The sequence below is a fragment of the Apteryx rowi genome, unplaced genomic scaffold (assembly GCF_003343035.1).
Source record: "Apteryx rowi isolate R43461 unplaced genomic scaffold, aptRow1 scaffold_263, whole genome shotgun sequence".
Taxonomy (NCBI): domain Eukaryota; kingdom Metazoa; phylum Chordata; class Aves; order Apterygiformes; family Apterygidae; genus Apteryx; species Apteryx rowi.
Genome location: NW_020449008.1, coordinates 501226 through 527020, shown reverse-complemented (window position 1 = coordinate 527020; position 25795 = coordinate 501226). Strand labels below are relative to the sequence as shown.

The window sequence follows — 25795 nt, the reverse complement described above, 5'->3', positions numbered from 1 at the left end:
AGATAGCTGTTTGTTACTACAAAGTCAAAATATTTTAACTGATTTTCTGCTTGATTATTTTAAAGACAACAATTAAAACTACATTTCAAATATAAAAATATACCAAGATCAGTTTTATTTTTGACCACTTATCATTGTTTACTATGATGACACTACTGTTATTTTGTGAAAAAGTGTTCAGTACACAAGATTGCTGCAGTTCAGTTGTATCTGTATCTGATATGTTCAGTCAGTAATTCCATGAACCTTCTGTTGGATGAAATATGCAATATGAGTATATAGAGTGATAAGGAACATGCATATGTTCAAAGACTGGGCTTAGTTGGATAAGTTTCCTGTGTTTTTTGGATTTTCTTTTTACAAAATCTTCTTTTTCCTTCTCTTTTGTTTTAGATATTGACGAGTGTGAAAATGACTTCTACAATGGGGGTTGTGTCCATGAGTGCATCAACATTCCAGGCAACTACAGATGTACGTGCTATGATGGGTTCATGCTAGCCCACGATGGCCATAACTGTCTTGGTAAGTAGTGAATGCCAGCAAGAAGGATTCCTTTCATGGATGTGGTAAGAAAGCCTGATATTTTTGTAGCATTTTGTCATCTGATACATGTTTTCAGTAAAGACCTGATCCAGACTCCACCAGATAAGTTGAAGTCTGCACATTGACTTCAGTGTGGTTTGTATCAGACCCTTAAAATTGGCACTCTTCATCCTAAACATATTCAAATCAGTTTGCCTATCTCTAATACAGTTTAAAAAAAAAACACCTCAAAACCATATGCTGGATGTTTGGGCTTTTTTTTTAAGAAAAGTAATTGGTCCCACCCTCTTAAATATGCTTTGTCTGTTTCTTCCAACTTCTATAATTCCAGTCATAACTTTAAAGCTCCTCTTCCCTCTTTTTTAACTTTTACGGTAATACAGTACTAGGATGTTCTGTATGAGCATACATTACTGAATGATAATAGTACAAGTGTGATGAAGGAATTCTTAGGCAATAGCATAGGGCAAAGAAACAGTTATCAGTAATAGCTGTTTATAAAGGAGATGGACACAGTCCACTAACTGTACAAAAATAGGTTCTGAGCAGAATCTTAATTGCTTCAGCAGTCTGAGGTCACTGGATCTGGGATTCTGATTCCTGCCCATTCCTCTGCTTTGAATGGGTTTGGTTTATCCTATAAACTAAAAAAGTGTTTGTTTTGTGTTAAATTTCTTCACACAAATTACTTGGAAATGAGCTTTCTGACCCCTACGTCCTCTTTCCCGTATCTGCTTATTTGGTAGTCATTTTGGCTAAATCCTAGTACCCTATGTTGTTTGCTTTCCAGTCTGTTTATCCAGGCGTATAATATACTTTACAAGGGACTATCTTTATCCAAATTCCCAATGTAAATACAATGACCACTGTTTGATACAATCACAAATTCATTTCAGGGTGATGTGTATAAAATAATAATGAAAGGGGTATGTCATCTGTGTCACTCGACACCTTTGCTATGGTAAAGGCTGAGATCCTTTGCAGTGAAAATCAGGAAATCAGGTAGTGAACCAGAAATAATAATGTCCAGTAACATCAGTCTACACTCACTGAAGCTATGGAACAACTAGAATTTCCAAGCAACTTTTCGGCTGGCCTTTCAGTAGATATATTTCCTGCTTGGTTCGTTTTCAAACTGAGTAGTATTTGTTCAGATGGCTTATACATCCTGGCCATTGACAGGTTTTTGACTCAAATTTCCAAATTTCATTTATCATAGAACAGACTAAATGGATTTTTTTGTCTCAACCTGAGCTGGTCAAAGGATTAATTGTGCAAGAAGCATTTCTTATACAAAGAGCAGCCAACCATTCATATAAAAAATTAAGAAAAACTATATTTACACTAACGTTCATAAATATCTCTTAATAAAAGAGGACACAAGCATAATCAAATAGTACAACTATTTGGAATTTAAATAAATGTGCACGTACATTATTTCAAACAGCTTGCTATTTTCATCTTTGTTTCCCAATGATCCCCTTAATAGTAGAGAAAAGTGGGTCAGCAAATATGAGCATCAGAAGGAGTGACCTGATAAAGGATGAAAACTTTAGGAGGCCTGCAGAATTTTATTGGACCTCTCCTGCTGTCTGTATTGTTGCTCTCTGATCCTGGTTCTCCATGCAGGTTGGACATACACAGCCAAATTTCTCATGTTTTTGTTCACTGATTTCTATTCAACCACTTGGTTGTGGAAAATGAAAGACTTAGAATAATATAAACTGTTGTGTAGAACTGACAGTTATGGTTCAAAGTCTTGATCCAAGGCTTGCCACGAAATCTCACAGATTTGTCAGATTCAGTGTCTGTCCGTATTCACATTCCACTCTAAGCTGATGTTCTGCATTCCCCCCAAAATGTTAGGAGCTGTGTTCCCTCTAGAAGAGGTTCAGTGAACTGAAGATGAGTGGGAATGATAGCAAAGGGCTCCCTTTCTTGCAGGATGTAACTTTAGGACACTAAAAGAGATCACCATTGCCTTCCTAATTTTGGGACCGTGGACTAAGGAAGGATCTGCTCCTCAAATGCAGATGGAATATTTTCAACTGGTTTTTGATATGAGTCAGTAAAATAACTGCTCTAGCATAGAGGAACTGAAGAGGGAATCAAGGCACGTTCCTCCTTCTCCCTTTTTAAAAAACTTTAGTGAATTTACTGATGATAAAAGTGCCTGGCTGTAAGGTCTGAAACTGAAGATTTTAATCTCAGCAGTGGCCATGCAAGTCTTACTAGGTCTGGCCATTCTGCATGAACTCAGATTTGATAAGCATTCTGAGATTAAAACTATATATACATTAAGTAGGGTTGTAGTGTATCTTATGTAGACTTATTTCATTTCCATAGAATTTGTAGATGAGCCTGTAAAACCCTTGTAGGTTGATTTTGAAAACCCTGCCTGAACTGCCATTTCATTCAACACCATGAAAATGCATGTGCTTGGATGGAAGTGGATTTGCTAGGTGAGACCCAAGATTAGATTCTTTTCCTGTGCTCTCCCCCATCTTTTGGCCTTGCAGGTGTTGCTGTTGGGATCCATTTTGACACTGCATGGGGAGCCAGGCAGCAAGGACTCTTAGGGGGCAATTCAACTGCCTAAGCTTACGTGTCTCATGCCAGTTAAGACACCATAAGTCCTCTGAGATATCCCCATAGAGCTGGCAGATGTGACATGGGATCTACAGAAGTAAATCTGGAGTAGAACTCCAGAGCTGGAGGCCAGATGGGATAATCTAAGGAATCTGAAATGGCATCACATTCCTGTGTTTGGACAGCTGAATTGCTCTCTCAGTGACCTCTGCTGCATTTTATCACATAAAGATTTCTGTGTTTATGAATCTTTATGTCTAGCAATTTGAGATAGAAGATCTAGGGATGGTGACCCCATGATAGTTCATTTATAGTCCTGTAGACCATCTAGGAACCTCTAGAAAACAAGTTGTAATGGAGAAGACAGCTACATCAGGATTTCTGCATGTCTTGCTTGACGGAAGTCTGTGCAAAATCTTAAGCCATGTCTTCTTGTCAGGGGTTACATTCCTTTTTAAACCTTCACTGGATGTCTTTCTAGTAACGTCAGTGTAGCAAGATGATTACAATGTTCTTTATAAATAATAAATTTTGAGTATTCACAACTGATTAGACCAGATGAGGTTGATGGGTTAAGTGTTTTTTCCTGTGTTCCCGTTTCAGCATTTCTCACTTTCTAATCAAGTGAATTTTCTTATTTATTTATTTTTTGGGAGGAGGTGTTTGGTTAAGATTTCATGGCTAAAATTTGTACTGGAAAGTGTCCAAAACTGTCCTCAGGGGAACTCAGCTCCCTCTCTATTTGACATTTTTATTGAGGAATTTCTCAAATATAACATGAAATGACACCATGGGGAATTCAAGCTATGATGAGATCCTTGTCTGGATAAAAATAATTTATTTTAGCACTGCAATCACTTGAAATAGCAGTAGTGCTTTCTTAAAATTGCTCTAAATTCTGTTCGGTGGATGCAAGACTAATATTTGGTCTCATGCAATAAGTTTTCTTTATCCTTCATTTGAAACCAGTCATGAAATATGTTTTCCTCTCTCCTATATGAAATACCGGTCTGGGCTTTTTTATAAGCAGTTAGCTCACTGGTCCAGATGTTCTTTCCTCTTTGATCTTTTTTTTAATGAACTTATTGATAAATTGATTTTTTTCTTCTTTATGTCTTTTACATGTTGAGGCATGCTGTCAATTTCCATTCTCTCTTTCCTTTAAAAGAGATCATGGGATAACTGATCATCCTTCCTGTCATTCCTGAACACTTAACCCATCTTGTTTCTAGTAAATCAGATTCTTTCTCAGATATCCAATAAAATCTGTGCATCTGCACTACAGAGTATCCATGGGTAGGACTTAATAACCTTTAAAACGGCTTATTCAAAATATCCCCGCTGCTGTGATTCAGCATGACACTTAAAGTTGTTAGTAATTTGTATGGCTTTCTTGATATAAGATTGAGAAGACCGGACTTTCACATATGTCTAAGTACATTATTGAACTGAGGCTTCTTTGACAGTTGGGTATACTTATCCTCTTTCTCTGTGTCCTATTGGAGGCTTTTTGTAAGAGAGTCCCTTGGTAGCAGAATTGCTAGCGGAGGTGGACTGAGCCTGGAGATGTAAGCCTGCCTGTAGTATGAATTGAGATATATGGATGTGATTGCAGTAGAGAAGGCTTGAGAATTTGTTCTCCTTTTCGGGGAGAATTTCAGGAGAGCTTGACACAGCCGGCACGATGCGGCTCCAGAATGCACTCAAGAGGGTAAGGAGAGAATTTCCTGTTTTTTTCAGTCTACTTTCAACTATTGTGATGGGAATTGTCATATACAAAAAACCCTTCTACTCTGTCAGCACTGATAAGGCTTCAGCTCGTTCAGTTCAGTTTGGGGCACTGCACTTTGAAGAAGCCAAAAGAGAGCAGTGAGAATAATCATTGATCTAGAAAATATGGCTAATGAGGAGAGAATGGAAGAAAACAAATAATTTTCTTCTAGGGAAGAGACAATGAAAAAGAAGGTGTAATAGTCTTCAAGTCAAAAAAAGACTGCTGCAAAGAACTGGAATTTTGCTGATTGTTTTTCATAGCCATGCTGAAGCAAATGAAGTAGTGCAGTTGTGTTTGGTTATTCCATTTGGGAAATTCAGAGAGGGAGTTCAATTATTTTTCCTTTCTTCTAAAGAACTCTCATACGGAGTACCATTATCTTACCTTCTTTCCTACTGTATAAAAATGTAATCTTTCTGGGAGAGTCTTATGTGCTATGTTGATCTGAAGCATCACCAAATAAGAGAAGAGAGTTTGAGGCTTATAATGGATTACTAAACCTTGGGATTTATCCAGAAAAAGCTTGCTAGACACCTTGCTGAAAGCAGTTCTCACTGATATTCCTGACTAAGTCTTTCAAAGTTATTCAGCATCTGAAAATAGAAAGTAGAGGAGAACGCCACATGTATTTGGATGGAGAAGCTGAGAGCCTTGCTTCACAAGAGTTCCTTGCCAAAGGGCTCACACATCAACTGATACTCCAAATGTTTCAAGCCTTCTGGAATTCACCCACCTGTGATCAGAATGTGAAAAAATGGGAGAAGAAAGCATTGTGCAGGAAAAACATACAGAAGGAAAAGGTGACTGCCATTGCTTATTACATGAGAAGAATCTCCTCCAAATTCTGCTCTCTTTTCCTGAAGGCATGGTTTTGTATACACATAATTAGGGAATTCTTCCTAAAACTGACATTACTCTATGATTTCTGTAAATCAAACCAATCTGTGTGTGAAAAATATTTCAAGTCAAAGAATGGAATTGCATGTAGTGACAATTTCTTTTGCATATCTGTTCAGATATGAATATGAATAGTTATGAAGTACTACCCATCTTTCTCTGTTTTTTTTTTTAATTTTCTCCGCAGCTCTGATTTGTCGCGGTCCTCTTTTAATAGGGAGTAAGCATTGCATTATTGCAAAAATACTTCTTGCTTCTGGGTTGCATTCATTGTAGCTATTCTTTGTTTTAGAGATTAGCATCGGTTTCATGAAGTCCTCTGGTCTTTATAATTTCTCTAATTAGTAAGTGCACTTGAGTAGGTTGTAAGCTGTTGTTAGAAGCTATCAAACAAGATACTATAGAATGTGGACAAAAAATTTATAGTAATCTGTTTAGAGATGTATTTATTTTATTTATAGGCTTTTCTGTGGTAGTGGTTGCTGTGGTATAAGAACATATATGAACACTCAGCAAACACTAATAGATTTGTCCTCACAACAATCTTGTAAGGAAAAGACATATAATTTTCCTTGTTTTTATAGATGAGGAACCAAGGCAAACAGCTTCAGTGACTTTCTGGTCTTCACACAGCATGTCTGGATGTCTGCAACATAGCCTTACACTTCTGAATCCCTGCTTACATACCCACATTTCAAATATTCTTTGTCACTCTGATTTCTCCTATTTACAGAAAGATAACAGAATTAGGAAGTTCGGACACGTATAGTATGATATCTCAGGTAATTTTCTTGTATGTCAGACCTTCTGAAAATAACTGTAGGAGCTGGTTTTGGTGATGCAGTATAGTTTAGGGCTCTCCAACAATTAATCCTGTCTCTGTGATTCAGAATGGTCTTAGGAAGCAGAGTGAACTTCTGATTATAAATAAAATCAGGAATGCTATTACTAGTGTGCATTATAGATTCTACAGAGCTCTTTGCATGAGTTGAGTGTTCAGTGTGGTGAACAAATACACAAGTGCTGTGTCAGCTTAAAAATTCATTGACTAAATCCTGGTTATGTCCTGAAACTTGAAGGTGGGCTTTGGACAGAAGGCTTGATTTTCCATTCTGAAACGTGGACATTACCTGCTTTATTTGTTTGTTCTCAAATAATATTTTGCATTTCTTGACAAAGTGATTGAGTCACATGGAAGCCTCTGTGGGAAAGGAGAAGTTGCGCTTCCCCTGGAGCAACTGAACCTGCTCCAGAAGAGGTCCCAGGCTGCCAGCCCTGGCAGGTGGGGGAGAGCAACAGTCACAGCATGGTGTTTGGGAGCCTGCAGCTAAAGGAGAAACTCCTGAGACAAATCAGGAGCAGATACTCAGGCCTCCAAATGACATCCGCCCATTATAAAATGATCCTTGAGATCCCAAATCAGTACAGAAATTAGGTTCATGTTTGAAATCACATTTTCTTTTCTTCTAAGGTGTGAGGTCAAAATCTAAATCCAAACTCCTGTCCTGCTGTGCTCTTTTAAGATCCATTGGTTCATTTTAAAAGAAGAGGGGTCTTAACTCTGACATGCTAGCTTGATTCCTGACTGGATGGTTGTAATCTACAATTTCCGTCAGATTAAAAAAAGAACACTATGTATGTATGTATGTATGTGTATGTATATCACGTTACTCAGTTCATCATTCTTCAGTGAATGTTCCACTGCTCTACGTTTTTCTTTCAAAAAAAAAAAAAGTAATTAGAAAGCGAAATCTACCTATTACTGCCCCTCCTTTTTTCTGAATATATACACTGGGAGGGAGGTTATGGGCTAATCTGCATAACAGCGTGAAGTGGAAGGAGAGTTGCAAGTGTTTGAGAAATCATTCCTAAAGCTCCCAGATGCACAATGTCAAGAAGTGGTACATAACTGGTTTAAGATTACAAAATCACTGGTGTGATTACAGAGAGCAGTGCCTTCCTTTTCATTTAGCTTTATTTTTCTTCCTCTCCAGACAGCTGTGTGCAATGTGTTGCTTGCTTGAACTCCAAATGAATGCTTCTACTACTGATGTTTATTTTTCTTTATGTTTCCCAACAGTTCAAATAGAATTTTTTTAATGTGAACATTTTTAATAGAAAACTAAACAGCTTTTGGAAAGCTTTTTTTTTTTTAATTTCATAAAAACAAATATTTTAAAAAGAAGCTGAGAAATGGACCATTTATTTGGCTGTCTTCCAGTTTTCCTTGCCCTTCTATCCTTATTCCAGGAGACTGTTAGGTGAGCCAACCATTTAGTATTGTCCTCTTCTAACATATCAGCAGTGCCTCTAATAATATAATAATAGTCATAAATTCTCTTACAGATTTTCATGGCTGCTAATCTTAAACTCCTTGGCAGGTGGAGGAGGGTTGAATAAACTCACTAGCCTTCTTTTCATAACTCTTCATGTTTATTAGAACACATTTAAAATGATGGTATTTTTTAGAGAAAGCTATTACTCTAAATCTTGAAGCTCTTACTCATTTCCAGTGATTTTGGTGAGAGTTTTCCATGAGCAGAACCTCAGGACTTTGCAGCTGTTTGACATCTTAGGAGAAGGAGGCCAGACTCCCAAATCAGGGCTCAATGGCTGGGGTGGAGGGGAGATCTGTTCTAAATTTGATGGGCCCAGCAACAGGATGGGAATGGGCTCCTATCTGATCCTATATACTTACAGACAGAATGAAAAGGGTTGAAATGCAAGTTTTAACAATAAATGGATCGGATCTGTGTGTTTTGTACATTTGTGTTCTGTATGCCTGCAAAAGGTGAATGGCAGTGAGTTGGGGTCATTTAAGTGTAATAAGAACCTTGGGATTGGGGGACCCTTGGAGATGGATCCCACTGAACCTCCCCTAGACAGGCTACAGTGGATGCATTAACAAAAATACACACTGCAAATTGCACAACTAACTGAATTCTTTCAGGGTGAAAAACTTGAGCACGTTTCCGAAGTTGTTTGTTTTTCAAACCCAACCCTAAATGACGAAGAAATTTGCTTTCTGATATGTTTCTTCAGGGAACTAATTTTTACTGTGTTACTGTTTCAGATATTTTATCAGTCTTGCTTGATCTGTACATCAGATCAATGATAACAGCAGTGATTCATCACAGCCATTTAAAGTATCTAGTATTTGTGGTACAGAGACATGCATCAGATTTTATAATGTGTACTGCTATTCTGCAATGCTTTCCACTAACTGATGACTAAGTGCTGTGCAAATATTAATAGGCAGGATGTGGAATAAATGTTCTATAGGCACTTCTGTATTAGATGTTTACATATATCTTCTGTACATATATGCTTATATTTATTGCATGGTTGCCTGCATATTGTGAGGGTCTTGATGCTACAAGGGGTAGTGGACAGTCCTATTAATTAGTTAAATCTCCCCTCTGAGATGGGATTATAATTATAATATTAGTTTTGATGATGTTCCCCTTCTAGCAATCAGGTTTAGTTTCATGGTGTCTGGTAACTGGAAATTTCCAGTCTCTAAGCCATAGCAGTCCCCTCGCTTGATGTCAGGTTCCATCGAGGATGTATAAGGATCATTATCAGCATGTCTGCATACAAAGTTGAAAAGTGTTGAACTACCAAGAAGTCAAGGCCTGCATTTCTAGAAGTGATTCGTAATTTGAGGGCTTCTTAATCTTTGGGTATCCTAGGGTTTGATTCAGCTGACAGTGTAAATATCTGCATCTAAGCCATCTGCCTGTACTCCCCTTGAAGACACTAGAGAGAAATAGTATTTTGGGGGTGTGACTGCTCTCATCCTAAAGTATACATCTACTGTAGCTCAGATTAACTAGTCCCTGTTTTTTCACAGATGCAGTTCCACAGACTTAAGTTAATCAGCACCTTTGAAAATTGGGTAGTTGCCATAGGAAGTTTGGAGCTCAAAATTGAAGACTAAATTTGAAAATACATCCAGTTTCACTCTGGAAATCCAATGGGGAGTAAGGAGTTCTTAAGGTGGTTGATGGAAAGAGCTCCAATATTCAGCCTTTTCTGAAGCTGGGATCCAAACACACTGCATTTATAAAATCCTGCTTTTGGTATTTCTGTATCTGAAAGTTTGTCCCTTGAGAAGTACTCTAATGTTTGGTCACCTGACATTAATCTTTTGTGTTCAAATGAGATATAACTTTCTTTACATGTTAATTTGCCATATGTTTGCTTTTTTAAGCCAATGTGCTCTGAGAAGTACCAAAACAAGAGAGAATATAAATCAGCTTAGTTCCAAGGCTTTTTGTTAGGTATGGGGAAATAATCAAAAGTGTGGAATAAATCTTGGTCGCTGTCAGCTGTAAAGTTAGATTCTCAGACTGTCATAATAAATTAAGAAACCAGGAGCTATGTGACAGGAGCATCAATCTCAGTCTCTTGTTTCTGAAGTCTTCTTGTTGTTTGATTTTTTTTTTTTTTTTTAATACTTAGTCCCTGGAGGAGGTAATCAATCACACTAAGGACTTCTCTACATGGAACACCCAGTAAAGTAAAGAAAAATCAGCTTAGAATGTGAAGTTAATATGTGCAAGTTAAACCATGTTAAAGCCTATATGGATACCCTTATTTGGGCTAACATGGCTCTAGATGGCTGTGACTCAGTTTAGCAAAGTTAGAGTTTTGTTCTGCATTATGCATCCTTACTGCTTTAGCTTGTTTATGTTAGTTTCCCATCATTAGTTAATTCATCTGCTTTTGCTATTCATCTCAACTGATGTGGCCTATATTGATATACACCTTAACAGAAATGCTATAAAATATATTATAATTAATCAGAACTTTGGGAGCCACATTGCGTTCAGCTCTTAAAGCAAGATGAAGCATGCATTCACCTGAAAGGTACAGGATTTCAACCTGTTGTATATGTGTTGGCCAGTCAGATCTGTATGACCTGCAAGCCTTGACTCATGGAAAGGGGTTTCTGTCAATCCTCGAAATTATGTAGATCCAATTAAAACACTGAACTCATATGGATTAGAAGAAGATATCAGACAAAAGTGGAGACCAGTGAAGTCCTTTGGTATGTGATTTCAAATACAGTCACTGTCATTATACTGTATTTAGGATGCAATCAGGTCTTGGCAGTGCTTTAATAATTAGATTTCACTCATTCTTATAGATGGAAATTTCATTAGGTATATATTTATAACTCTTATTTAAGAAATACCCTTGTAAAATTTAAGTATAATAACCTTGTTGACTGATCTTTTCATTAGACTTCCTGGTAACGGTATGATTTATATAGTTGAGAAATAGCCATCAAAAAGAATAACTGCTACATAATTGCAGTGCAAATATAGCATAATTGCCTGCTATATTAGAAAATGAAGCAGAACTCTTTTCTAGTATGGGTGAGCACTACAGGAAAGGTTAGTAGTGAATTTTTTGTCTACTTGTAGAAAAGTAGTAGACAAGAAGTTTGTCTACTTGTTAAGTAGATTCCAGAATCTTGGCATTCTATAGTATCCTGCTTTTGCTCTCTAATGCTTTCCACAGATTTGTGTATCTTGATGTTATCCTGTTTACTTCAATGTACAATGTGCAAACTTAAAAGTTTGGATCAGACTGCAAGACCAGGATCCAGGATTGTTTTTACTTCTTCCAATAGCTTCTGCTGATTTCAGTCTAGATCCTTCTCAAGTATTTGAAATTATTCCCTGTGTACACATTTCTTATTCAAATTATATCAGAGGACAATATGTAGTTTTGCATGAAAARTGGGCAGGAAGAAACATAGAAAGTTGATGGTAGCATCTTTTAATATAGCTTTGCAAAGACTGTAGTTAACATCTATATAATAATAACTCATAATAAAAATTTAATTAAAAAGTCATTGGACATTGTGCAAGAAAGATTGTTTAGCGAATTTGGAGGATTTAAGAGTAAAGCAGAATTGATTAAGGGACTGTATGGGATATGGAAGAAAATGTTTGAAAACAATTAAAATACACTTATTAAATAAGTAAAACTGGAGTGAACATATGATACTGTATCATAGAATAGGAATAGAAGTGAGAAACAAGGCAAAGCTGTTCCACTTTACATCTTAACAAAAGAAAATATTAGCTGAAGAGAAAGTTCTAACAGCAGTGAATATTAGGCTATAGAACAATCCCTTCAGCAGCATGGTTATACCTTACTTAAAGCAGAATTAAAGTAGAACTGAAGAGTTTAAAAGAATGGAAAGTTGTATTTACTCAGTTTATTTAAATGGCAGTGTTACAGGCACTCATCAGCAAGAGCTGAGCATCCAGAGTTCTAGGAGACTCTAACTTGGCATACTCTAGGTCATAGGTTAGTGAGCATGCTTTCATGTCTTTTTTCCTCTCATAAGAAGAGCTGTGCAGAGAGGACAAGATTTCTGTTCTGCAACACCTAAAACTTTGGCTTTATTCTGAACATTTTGAAAAATTAGGATTGTGTAGGTCTTCATGAAAAAAATTCTGGATTTTTTTTATTGTAGGATAGACTATACAGTTTGCCATGCTGATTTTTTTTTTTGTATTAGCTATAGTATCAGACAACATACTAGAAAAGGCATAGCTGATTTGTTTTTATTTTTCTAGATGAAATAAGCTTGAATGGGAAAGAATTTTTCTAGAAGACTGTTTCACAGAATCACAGAATCGCTGAGGTTGGAAGGGACCTCTGGAGATCATCTAGTCCAACCCCCCTGCTCAAGCAGGGTCACCTAGAACACATTGCACAGGATTGCATCCAGGCGGGTTTCCTCTCTGAAGCTTCTGCAATGCACTTATAAGTGTACAAGCAAGCCTGAAAGTGAAGTAATCAATTTTAGTGTGTCTGAGTCAGCAAAAAATGCTGAAAGTGACTTTTTGTAGGTATTCCTAATGTAGTTGTATCATTAACATGGGTTGGAATGACATCAGCACAGGCTGAAAAGTTTTCCGTTACTGTTTGCTTATACTGTTATACTGAAGTACCAGAGTCATATTTTTCAGATACATATTAGCAAATCAAAAGTGGCAATGCTTCAGTTTTACCTTCTGAAAAATATTATTGTAATTCTTTATGATGAATATATGCTGAATATATGATGAATATGGTATATTTAGACTTAACTGGGGAGCTTGACTGATTTTCTTTGGAATAGTTGAGAAACTTCATTTATTTAATTCTTTCAGTTGCTTATTTTGAAGATATAACTAAGAAACAGCTTCTGAAACTAGTCAGGGAAGCAATAAAAGGTGTTAATATGATAGCAAAGAATGGGTTCTGTGTCCCACTAGTGATTTATAGTAACAGGCATGGAGCTGCATTTACAGGACAGGGAACCAGCCTTTTGCTGTGCTACTCTCAAATCATTTAAGGCCTCATTATATAAGATGCTAAGCACCCTGATCTCAAATCCTCAAAACTTTTAAGCACCCACTGGGTATGAGAAATGTTGTCAACCCCTTGTGCAACTGCAGCATTTTCTTTAACGGGCCTGAGATTTTCCGTATGCCACTGAGTGTTATTCAGTGCTTACAAAAACATTTGAAATTCTCTGTATGAACATGTTAGAGAAGTTTAAGACATTTGATTTTGCTCACTTTAAAAATAGCTGGAAGAACTCCTCTTGACTATAACTCAGCATCTTTCAGGCTCCAACGGGACCACAGGCCGAGCCTGTTCATGACTGCACACTGAAAGAATGTGAAAAGTCATTCTTGTGCTGTGAAATGACATGAACACTCTGGATGTGGATTGAGTTTTGCTTTGAGCCTCTAAGTTTGAAATCACAAAGAAGGAACTCTGGGACAAATGGGAAGTCTGCAGAACTTGAAATAAAAAAGGCTCCAACAAATGGCCACTTTGTAAATTCACACGGGCTACATACCTGAATGTAGTCCAGGAGTAAAGCTGCAGAATTTGTCAGTGGACGGTCAATCCTTTTGCCTTAACATTTTAACAGTTTTCCCTGTGACTTAGGATCCTGTATAACCAACACCAGATATCTTACAGTAAAAGGTAAGATGGTTTCTGGTGGAATACATTGCCCATAGACAGTTTCTGCATAACTCCTGTCAATTAATGGTTAGCTTGTGCATGAATTACAAGGTTTTCTCTCTTTTGTATGTATTGAAATTATCTGATGTAACTAAAAATGTTTTACTTATCCATGTGAATATATGCTTCATTTTCATATGTTGGACACTGATAACCCAAGGCCATAAGCCTAAAGTACTTTGATTAAAAGAAAAACAATTTTTTCATGTCAAGTGATATACTTTGTTTGACCCTCAGCAAAATGTTATTCATTTTTGTGGGAAAATAATCAACACCAAAATAAGCAATTTTGAGTTAATCAAAACCAGATATTTGTGATCCTGGCAAGGTCTATAAGCAGATGTAAAAGGAAGCAGGTATAAGCAGTAGTAAGCCTGGGAGAAGAATATAGAATCCTGCTTCATATGAGCCTGCAGAAGTTAATGTTGCTCCAAAGGAAAGCACAGAGGCAAGGCCATTGTAAGGCCATTGTACGGGACAATATGACAATAGACCGGATAATTTACTCAAGTTGTCCTCAATTTTTCCTTGAATTGATCAGGACTGTTGCTTGTTTGCATCTGTAATTAACTTCTCTGTTTCTAGGTTACAGAGGGTTGTTAATCCAGCATTGCAAATCTGAGTGTCTTGAGACCCAGAAATCCATGAGAATTGCAAGCGTACTGCTAATGGGGCTGGGGCTGTCCAAGCCTTGCAGTAAGATCCTCCAGGCTGGAGACTGTTGGCATTCCCTAGACAGTGGCACTGTAGATGGAAAGAAGCAGGATCAAATTCATGCAAAGTTGTCTTAAAACCCTGTGTCAAAAACATGGATAACTTATTTAAGAATAATTGATTGGGAACTTTGTTGTGTTTAGGCACTGTTGTCAGGAGGCCACCATGTATATGTGTCTGTCTAAAAATAGACATGATTACCAAATGAGAAGATAGAAGCTACAAGTAAGATGTCGCATTAAGGAGCTTGGGTGTTTATTTTGTAAATGCTAAAAGCTGTGAAAAGGGTTCTGGTGTCTTAAAAGGACAAACAGTGGTGCCYGGTTGTTTGAGAAAGGAATAAGCAAGTGACGTCAAGAGACTTGAACTCTGTGCAACATTGGTGCAGTGTCCCGAGGGCTGTTTACTTCTGCTCAGCAAATGGGCAGGCATCACACACAGCAGTGTCGAGGTCTTGCATTAAATCAAATGAATATTTTATCTACTATAGACAGCAAAGAAATCTGTTTACTCAGGGATGCAAATAGAAAAGCATGGATTTTTATCATCTTATTTTTGGTGAGGGTTCCAATTTAAGAGCAAAATACCACAATATTGTAATAGCCCAAATATTATCCTAGCAGACTGAGAGTATTGCAGAAAAGCTGAATCATTATTTCTGCCTGATACAGGCTTGGCTGTGTTCACGGTTGCCAAAAGTAACGGTTTCAATAGATTAAGTGGATTATTAGCAAAACGGTGGGGACACTATGAAAAATTTCCTTGGAATTATTGCTTATAAGAGGCATCTGTTACAGTCACATTTAAACTGTATTTGTGGAGTGTGAACTTTAAGGAATTCCATTGTGTGTCACAAAATAGCTACATAAAAGCATCCATTTTCAAGTTGCACACATCTATTACTATGCAGGCCACTAAGAAGCCTGCTCAGCAGCTATTGAGATGATAGGTGATTGTAGTCCAATAAAAGGTGGGAGTCTATGGGACACATCATGGGCATTTTGTTAGGTTTTGTACCCCCATACATAAAAAATAGAATGATTCTAAATAACTCTTATATTTTGCAGAATCCATTGATAATTTTAGAATGTTTTTAGTATTCTTCATCATCAGTGCTTCGTGTTTCTCTTTTCTGTAATATGTGCTTCTTTTTTTCAGGGAAAGGCAATTTTTCACACTTTCTGTTTTTAAATGTCTACTCTAGTAAACACTCACTGTTGTAGGATCCGTTTTTTTGCAAGTGGATCTTTTCTCAATGAGAAGTCTCTTTAAGTTTTCTGCCACTATGGTAGTGAAGTACTGAATTCAAGGGCTTGTTTTTCTTTTTCCTTTTCTTCCCCATATTTTTTCAGTTTCTTTCTTAAAAAGGAGGACAAAAAATCAGGATTCTAGCCTATGGGCAAATGGTAGAAAACTTGGGCCCTGCTTTTAAATTCTAAGTGAAGTCTGCTCTCAGATCTCCTGGAGATATGAATGCTATGTATGTACATAGTGGTGTCTCTTTATTCTAACATTTCCCTTTGCGTACTCATATAAAGTTGGTCTAAGAAAGATGGTTTACCAGTTATTGCAATTAGCAATTATTGCATTTTTCATGCCCCCTTCAACTGGTGTGGTGTCCCCCCCTCCCTACACTGACAACATGTCACTGCTTGTATAACCATTCCAACAGGAACACCTGCCTGCAGCATCTAATCTGATACCACAGGCTTCACTCCTACATGCTGGAATTATTCTCTGGGCTTCCACAGCTATCTTGAAATCATGTCTTCCAAGATACCCACTCCAATGCAGCACCATGGTACTTGGAAGGAATAGAATAGGAAAGTGGGAAGAATATGTGCCAAATGTCGCTGTCTTTAGGCTAATTTCTAAAAGTGGGCACTTGTTTGGTCTAAAAGCAATATACTTTTTGGTTTAGACATGATATAGTCTTTCAAATTATCTCTATAATGCATTATGTAATTGTCTCATTTGTGTACTGCTGTACTTTCAAGCTCAGAATAGATGAGGTAGGCAGTAGAAGGCTGAGGGGGATCTGTAAGATCAAGAAAGATACAGAAAAGGCAGGTAGTGAATATTTACTATTTCTCAAAATAATGAGATTAGGGGACATTCATTGAGACTATAAAGCAGCACGTTTGAAATAAACAAAAGGATGATTTTTCATGTAACTCATAATAAATTGCAGAGCTAATTGCCCCATCATGTTGAGTTCAGAAGAGATTAGACAAATTCATACAGGAAAGGTCCATGGGTGGCAATGGTCTAGCTACTGGTTTAGGAAGGTTACTAGGTAAATGATTGCTGGAAGCTGGGACAGTGTGCCAGGGATGGTTCTGTCCCATTTTTGTGGTCTTTTCCTGAGTTTCCACTACAAGGCAGTGTCAGAGATAGGATGCTGGGCTAAATGTTCTTTTGTTATAACTGTGACTATGGTAAATCCAGGATTTTTTTTTTTTTCCATGAGATGTTCATCCCAGCTTTCCAATTAGAGATATTCAGAATATAATGATTTTAAACTTCCAAAATCAGACATTCACATTTTTTGATATTCCCATTGCTAATCATTTCTCTTACAAATACGATAGATCCTCAGTGGTGTTTTGTTGCTTAAATTTGAGGAAAGTCTAGAGTATCACTACCAGCAATCCATCTCTCTATCACAATGTTCTGCACCAGTAAAATAGGCAGTTTAGCTTCCAAAAAGTTTCAAAGCCTGGCTTAGAGTAAAACTTTCAGGATCAGCTCCCTGGATCATGAATCTAAAGCCTATTTTCAGAAGTCAAAAAGGAACCCTAGTGTAAGAGTGAATGAATAGGGCTCTGGCTTCCAAATGCTGTGGAGATTTTGAAAATGAGACTCAGATTTCTGAGGGGTTTGAGTGCTTATGAAAATATTGACACAAAAGAAAAATGTCAGAAGGAAGGAAGAAAAGATCATGGGAGGAAGTAGACAGTGGACAAAATATTCTTGATATTGACTCTGGGTAATCTGTTTCCACTTTTGTCCCTTCCTGCCTGTGGTTTTGGTTTCAGGTGCCCCTAGCAGAGCTGATTAGTGGCCTTCTCCCTAGATGGTATCCAAACAGGACAGTGTCAGAATCACTTCTTTAGGCAAAATGCTGAGGGAAGCTCTGAGCTGGATCAGGGTGAAATACTGGTGGAGCTAGTTTGAAAAGTTCATCAGATAAATTAAATGAGAAACCAGAAGCATTTGTTTATTTAATAAATGAAACATTCATCTTTATCAACTGTAATGTTTCCTACCCTTTAATACTATTCCACACTACCGCTCTCTAGAGGATCTCATCTTACCAAGATATAGAGCACAAGTTTGATTATGCGAAGGTGGTGGGTCCAGAAAGCAAGAGGTCTAATGCAAATTCTGGTATGCATTAATTTGCATAGTGCTTCAGACAGATATATAAATATATATATATACATATGTATGTATATGTATACATGCATCTGTTATCTCTTCCTCTCTTTTGAAAGTTTTCTTCCTTCCCAGCCTCTCCCTGATCTTGCTCTTCCCTTATTCTTTTTGGTCCTTGATGATGACTGGCCAAAATAAAGCTCAGGCCCTAGTTTCCCTGGAAGCAGAGGTTTCTCACTCTGGCTTTAAACTCTGTCTAAACAATTATAACCGATGCGCTGACTGTTGCTTTAACTATTTATTTGTGATGGTAGGGAGTAGTTGAGGGCTGTGGTAACTGAGTTATTTCTATAAACTTCCATCAAGGATTGCCTTTAGTAGAGACAATTATGGGACAATTCTTTGTGAAAAGTGTTAAGGAGAATGGCTTAAGGACATATTCGCACTTTCTCTCAGTTTTTCTTTTCTATTTGAGGATGAGGGTTGGAGCAGCCATTGGGTTGGCCATAACCTTTTTCCATCTTTCTGCGAGTGGATTATGTAGGTTTGTGGAAACCTTGCTCAGGCTCCCTTCTTGGGATCATCAGTAGGATTTTGAGGCTCAGCTATCCCATTAGCAGTGGATAAAGAACTCTAAGAATCAGCACACTGTCAAGTGGAGAGGCCAACTTGGGTGAAACAACTTTTGACAGACAAAGAGCCTAGGAAATGGATTTGAGGTTCCATATAATTTTAAAGGAAGMAAGGGAGCTTCACCCACTGCCTTGGGGCTGCAGTCCCCAGGAGACAGTCCTGGTCTGGCATAAGATGACCAGTGGTAGCTGATTTTGTGCAAAAGATTGCCAAAGAAGATGTGTCTGCTCTAAAAAAAAAGTTTATTAAAAGTAACAAAGAAAGTAAGTTTTGTATTCATGCTTAATACCTTTAAAAATCTTTAAAATGGGTTTAGCTGGGGCTTAGGGCAGATATTCAAAAGAGGTTTTATATCATCAGAAGTGACTTTTTTTTCTGTATCTAGAGTTAGGCCCTGGGGGCAGTTCTCCAGCAGGTGCAAACTGTCATAGAGTGCCGACAATTAAAACTGCTGAGGATCCACCCTTGGTTTTTCAAAACAGCCAAGGGCCCAGTTTGACATGCAGAGCCTCCAAAACTGGAGCCAGAAGAGCTTTACTGAAAAACTGGCTACTTATTTTGCTGTTTATGTGAGAAATAATCTCTAGAAAATGTGGTCCAAAATGCAGTCTCACATATACTGCATTACCAGTGTTTACATGTTCAGCTGGGTAACTTAAGCTGCATTGAACTAGAGTTGCACAAACGATGAAGGAAAGAAAAAGCCCTTTGGCAGCTATTTCATTTGTGAACTTTGAAGAAATTCAGTTAGATGAAGCAGTTATTCTGCCGGATCTATCCAAGCTTGTGTTCGCTGAGGTTCAATGGAATCCTCTACTAACTTCAGAAGACTCTTTTATCTCATTCTCTAAAATAGGTTAATAATTGGCTGGTCATAAAGCGATTTTATTGGAAAAAAAAAATAAGTAAATAATTTAATAAATATTTTCCAGGCAGTCATGACCAATAGATTGTTTGGTATGGTGGATAATAAGTAATATTGCTCTTGAAGACTGCAGTAATGCAATGTGCTCCAAAAAGCCTGACCCTAGTGTAGGATTGAGACCTAAGAAGAGAAAGTGCTAATCCTACACCACCAGGCCAAGATTTATTGGAAGGCATGTGTATGATGGAGATGTAGATAGTTGTCCTAGATCCCAGCTGCTCCCTTTCTTCGACTCCTTCTCTTCATAAATACATATTAAAATATTTTCAAGGCAAGTAATTGAAAACAATTGGAAGAACCTCCTCATAGAAAACCTTTTTAAAGATTTTGAATGGTAATAACTTTTAATCTAGCATATGGATTTGGGGGTTGGTGGTAAATCTGAGCTATCTCATTACAGAAGTGGTAAATCACCAGCGTTTACTATCAAGAGCAGAAAAAAAAGTGTTTATAAATCATTGCATTTGTTTCAGATTATTCATCAGAGCTGGAAGGCAATTGTTCAAGTTGCTTTGTGGTACTATAAACAGAATGCTTGGAAGGCCATATACTTTTTAGAAAAATTTTGGGTTTTGTACGTATATCAACTGAGACTTTTTTCCTTCAGTAAGTGTTCCACTAATCTTCCAGAGAGAATAATCTAGATGCCAGTGTGTCACTTTGAAGGAGCAAGTTTGAGATGGCACTAATGTTCCTGGGGCAGCAAGGCCTGATGACTCGCAGTTGAAGGCTCTCACAAAGTTGTCTTATTGATCTTTCCTTCCTACTCTGCAATAGGCAAGGAAGGTCTGCGCTTTCCTTTTTTTATGTCCTCAAAACTGCTCTGATGGGGTTATGAAGAAGATTCAGATCCAGAAAAGAATAAGAACTGTTGGTGGGGAGGATGTTGATACAGAGAATATGGTGCAATAGTGCTTAAAGATATCCTGGGGAAGAAAAAAAAGAAAAGGACTGTCTATGCACTTTTAATGTAGTTCCAGATAGGAGGAGACTGCCTGGTTTCCCTGGGCACTGCTATAATTACCCTAGAGCTCTTTTTCTCTGTGCAAGAAGAGCTATGATTTCTGTCATCTACACTGAAGCACAAGCAGCACACCAGCACAGACAGTGATAGAAGGCTTGGCTGAGCAAGCTGCCTGAACCAGCCTGCATTCCCACATAAGTTACCAGCTGAATTTCTCCAGCCCTTCAGAGCTCCTGTACTGCCCTGGAAGAGTCTAGGCCCAAGAAGCTTCATTTTGCCTTAGTGTATCATGGCCAGTCTTGGTGGAATTAATCCTACAGGAGCTATGCCAGCTCTTCTCAGATTTTGAATGTTGCAGATCATTTGGCTCCAGTGTGCCCCCCCCCCGCCCTCTGCCCCCAAAAATAAAATGAAAGCAAAAAACACACCAACTTGTTTGCTGACATGTTGGCACATACTGTGAGATAGCTGACTGGTTGCAGGGTCTCCATAAAGGAGCAAAATATGGATTTCTCAGGTGGCAAGTTGCTCTTATCCAAAGAGGAAACAGAGAATGGATATACCTTTTATGAGCAAAACAGAGAGCTGCAAGGTTGATTGTGGGTCAGATATCTTTTAGTGGCAGTGCTCTCACAGTGCTGAAACGTGTCTCTTTTAAACATCACAGCATAAAATTTTTAATGCCAAAGAGAGGTGAAGGGGGTGGGCAGGGACCCTCAGAACAGCCAGTAGCTAATGCTGCCTTTGTGGTTTTATATATTTGCCTATTAAAATGACAATACAGACATGGAACATTTAGATTTAAGAAGCCTTCCTTTCATTAAACAACATTAAACAAACTGACAAAGTAGGGGGTTATGACTCCAGTAATTGAAACATGCTGTTCTGTTCAAGACCAGAACTCTATAAAGACTCTTTTCACCCAGTAATGCCCTTTGTGTTTGCCTGCTACCCCTGCTAGAAATTACTGTAGGCCTGAAGTATGTCTTTCCAAGTAGAGTGGGAATGACAGAGCGCAACACTGCACTTGGCAGATGGGGTCACAGCCCTTTTAGGACGTTAACATTCATTGTGCATTGGAAATCAATTTGCAGCTCAGAGTGCATGGAGACTTAACTGCACTCCCCTCCCCACTGGTCTTTTAATGTTAACTCTAAACCCAGGATGCAGGAAAAGGAATTAGATGGATTAATTTGGATTAACTCTGATGGGGTCTGGGTAGTTCTTATTAGCTTAATTTACAGTGTGCCTTTTGGTGGATTCCCTGCTCTGTTAAATATATGTTCTGAATCTATATATTACTTTGTACTTCTTTTTTCTTCTCTCTTGTAGATGTTGACGAGTGTCAGGATAACAATGGAGGGTGCCAGCAGATTTGCGTAAATACAATGGGCAGCTATGAATGTCAGTGCAAAGAGGGCTTTTTCCTGAGTGATAACCAGCATACCTGCATTCATCGCTCTATTGGTAAGTTTTCAATGTGTGACGTGTGCTTTTGAGAATGACTGTGTTCAATAAGAAATGCAGAAACGGTTCTTAGTTTTTCTTTTATCCCACAGAGCTCTGAAAATCATTGTATTTGTTAGTTGGAACTGATTGATTCCTCTGCCAGGCAAACTTGTAGCACAGCAATAAATAAGACAAAGGTGTTAATATGACATAGGAATATACAGAGTTCAAACAGCAGGCTTTTGGGACAGGCAGAGAAGAGATTTTCAAGCAGCAACTTTGTACTTCTGACTTTCCAAAACACAGAAACATCTCTTGTCTGTTTATTGCTTAAAAGGTCTCTTGTCTTCCACCCTCGAGAGCATGATATCAAAGCTTAAATCAAAATGAGCAGCTTTCTTCTGGAAGTTATACAGATTATCTTCTTTTGCCAGTCATATAGCTCACTGCTTCATTGCAGATTGATGATGGCTGATATTATATTGACACGTCATTTTTCTTTGATTCAGTACCCTGTCTAGGGTGAATTAGAAAACTGCTTTTCTGTTGCCTATGCACTAGCAGTAGAAATAAGGAATCCCCGCAGAACTGTGATCCTAGTCTGCTGCTGATTTTGAGTGGAATAAGCTGCTCTCCTTTTTCTATATATGTCAGGCGTGGAAGACAAGTTTGAGTGGAAAGAGGGAAAAGAAAACAGCATAGCTATAAATCTTTGCAATTAAGTGGGCTCTTTATGTGTTCATTCAGACTTCTGGTGACCCTGGCAGCAATGGGAATATATGCTAGCAAACTCATTTACCAATAGGCAACAGAAAATGGCAAAGTAGCAAGATGAGTCTGGTGATCAACAATATAAGCATGCTGTAAATTTCCACAGGCCACGCAATAGTTCTGAATTATTGTGAGTCACTAAAATTAACCAGAAAATCCTACCTGAACACAGAGTATGAATTTAGTCACTCTGTTGACAGGAAAACAAAACCACCTGAGCTTCTCAGAAATGTAAATGTATTTCTGGCATCATGTGCCTGTTTACACAGAATTTTAAAGACAATTAGTAATTTTGATTCTTAGAAATGTGAAACTATAGAATATATTCACAGTTCCACTTTTTAGAATGATTGTTAAGTTTTAAGCAACTGAGGCTTTTTGGTTTTGACAAGAACATGCAATTAAGCTCGATCAACCAGTGTATTTTAAAGGTTGTTATCTAATAGGTTTTTAGTCATTCTTTTCAACATAAGTTGTTCAAATTTCTGTCCAGTGTAAAGTAACCCTGACACAAAGGTATCCAACAGAGCAAGGAATAGTAGCTGGAGGCTTAATGAAAACCACTTGCAGAGCACTGCGATACAATCATTATTTCAATTTGCACATTATAAAAATTCCCAGCTGTAATAAAAGAGAATTTAGTTATCCAAGATGGAAACTAATGAAATAAATGAAAGATGAGACTCTAAAGGCAAAATTTTTTTGTAAGGAACAGATTTATTGAGGGAGATGGTGAGTTTTTATGGCAAAGAGGATTCCTACTTTGCAGGAAGGACTGGGAGGATGGATTTGAAGGTTGACTGCTGCATCCACATAATAAAAATGCATGGGATAAATATATTTGTGTTAACTTGTTTATAAAGAAAATGACAAATAAGACATGGTCATTTAATTAAAGCAACATCATCAAATCATTTAAGGTCTGAAAAAAAACCAAATAGCTTGGAGGCAGTTGCAAAGTGTATTATGAACAAATGCTTTGCAACTTTTCAAAAATAAAGTGCCAGTTTACAATATGAGTAACCATTACACTGTTGTGTCATGATCCTACACTTAAATACATTGGGTGGGTATGTGGAAGAAGGAAATGAGATGAATGATCTATTTTAGTTGTCAAAGGTGACTGAGCTGCAAATAGTAAACATGCATGCTGAGAGAGTAAGTGCCTTTTTAAATATCCCTGTTTACTCACTTTCGTCTGTCTCACTTTTAAGTGCCTCTACAGAAACTATTGGAATGCAAAAATACAGAAATGCTTTCATCAAAGCAGCTAGCCAAAATTATGCCTAGTGCTAGATTGTGTCTATACCTCTGTTGGTAAACAAGGGTGAAGTAGGCAAAGGCATAACATACATCCAGCATTGCAATCCAAATACAAAGGCTCTGATCTGACAATGCGTTTTAACAAGCTTGTTGACTTTGAGCATAATAAGATCCATTAATTGCAGTGGGATTACATTTTTATCTCTAAAAAATGCATATGCAATCGCATGATCTCCATGTCCTTGACATCACCTAAAAGTCTTTTCAAGGACTCAGCTAGTCTAAAATAATCTACCACAAGGTTCTTCATGCAGTTCCCTACCACCTTTTCTTTCCTGTTTTCAATGCAAGGTGCTTAGGTTGCGTTTGGAGGTGGAATGAGTCCAGAGTAGAAGAACCAGTAGCAAAGCCTTGGCAATGCCCCACCTGCAGACTCAGCATGCCTGCCTCAGCCCTCAGTGAGGCTGGTGCTGCTCATGTGCTTTGACCTCATCAGCATGTTCAAGCGATATGGTAGTTTCAAGGTCTGAAAAATGGCATTAGATACTCATGGGAGGCGGGGGTGTAAGTGGAGGAAGGAATATGTCTCTTTTTGCTGACTAACCAGCCAAGGGAAATGTATTTCCTGACAGGAGGCATCCTCCTTCAGATTGTCGGCTGCTATGTGCACTTCTACAGCTACCAGAGATGCACTGTGTTGGTCTCAGTGTTTCAGGGGTAGATAGTGTATCATCACACTCCTACCCACAAGCTGTGGTTAAAAGCCACTCTGGAGTTCATGACAGGAGCTTTTAACATCATCCTTGTGTCTCAAATGTCATGTTTGCTTGCCATCTAGAAGTGTTCTCATTATTTCCTGTGGACAAAAAGGATCAATGATCTACAGAGAAGCAATGAATTTTATACCGATGGGAGGCCAGGCTGACATTAGTCAGTGCAAACCCTAGTTTCCCAACATTTGCTTTCTTTCATTTTCTTCATTATTGGCCAGCTGATTTCATATAACTTTGAGTATCTTTTGGGAAGAGGCTATGCCCAGTACAACTTACCTCATTTATTTTTGTCTATACTGGTTTGCTCACAGTAATGACAGCAACAACAGAGAGAGAGAAAGGGACGAAAAATGGATGGTAAAAGATATGGAAAATTTGGCAGTTGTTTGTCTTAGTACATCTTAATTGCAATAGTAGGTGTGAGCACTGTGAATTATACTGGAGACACATTTGTATTTCCTCATGACTTAAAAAGATTTAAAAATCTGTTACTGTAACATCTCCAGCTCCAGAGGGAGCATGTGTTTAATAAACATGGAGATTAGTATCATACACTACAGCTGTGACTGAGTCAGGTGAGTGGGTTTCAGCATGTCTTCCCTCAATTTGGTAATAAGTGAAAAGCCCCAGTTCAGCAAAGACTCTGAGACAATCCTTAATGTCCCAGTGATATCAAAGTTGGTTAAAAATCTGAATTGGGCCTAAAAGCATCAAGCTGGACAGAGTTTAGCTATATGCCTGTAACTCTGCTGAAGTTCAAAATGATCTGGAGTTCTGACTTCATTTTAAGGATACAGGATGCCTCACTGCATTACATTAAAGGTATGGTGTTCAGGAGCCCTGGCTACAAACTGCCTCTCCAACCAAAATTCCCAGCTTAAGCGGTAGAGAAGGCCATTACTGTCCCACACCCAGAGAACAAGTCTCCTATGGCACAAAGGAGGTTTGCTTACAAGCCTGATACTTTAGGAGTTCTGTGACTAGGAAGACATCTGCTATTTTAAATTCCACCCCTTGAATGTCTCCCAAAAACACAGTTGTACTAATGATTTTAGATCTGCTAATAATTCAATAAC

At 37.9% G+C, this 25795-nt stretch overlaps 1 protein-coding gene across 1 annotated transcript in view; it reads left to right on the top strand.

Moving 5' to 3' along the window:
• Nucleotides 1-25795, top strand: part of SCUBE1 (signal peptide, CUB domain and EGF like domain containing 1) — a 219319-nt gene that overhangs the window by 29454 nt on the left and 164070 nt on the right. The window contains exons 3-4 of the mRNA XM_026067845.1: nucleotides 394-522; nucleotides 21796-21930. Coding sequence (XP_025923630.1) covers nucleotides 394-522; nucleotides 21796-21930 — 264 coding nt within the window. The remainder of the gene's footprint in view (nucleotides 1-393; nucleotides 523-21795; nucleotides 21931-25795) is intronic.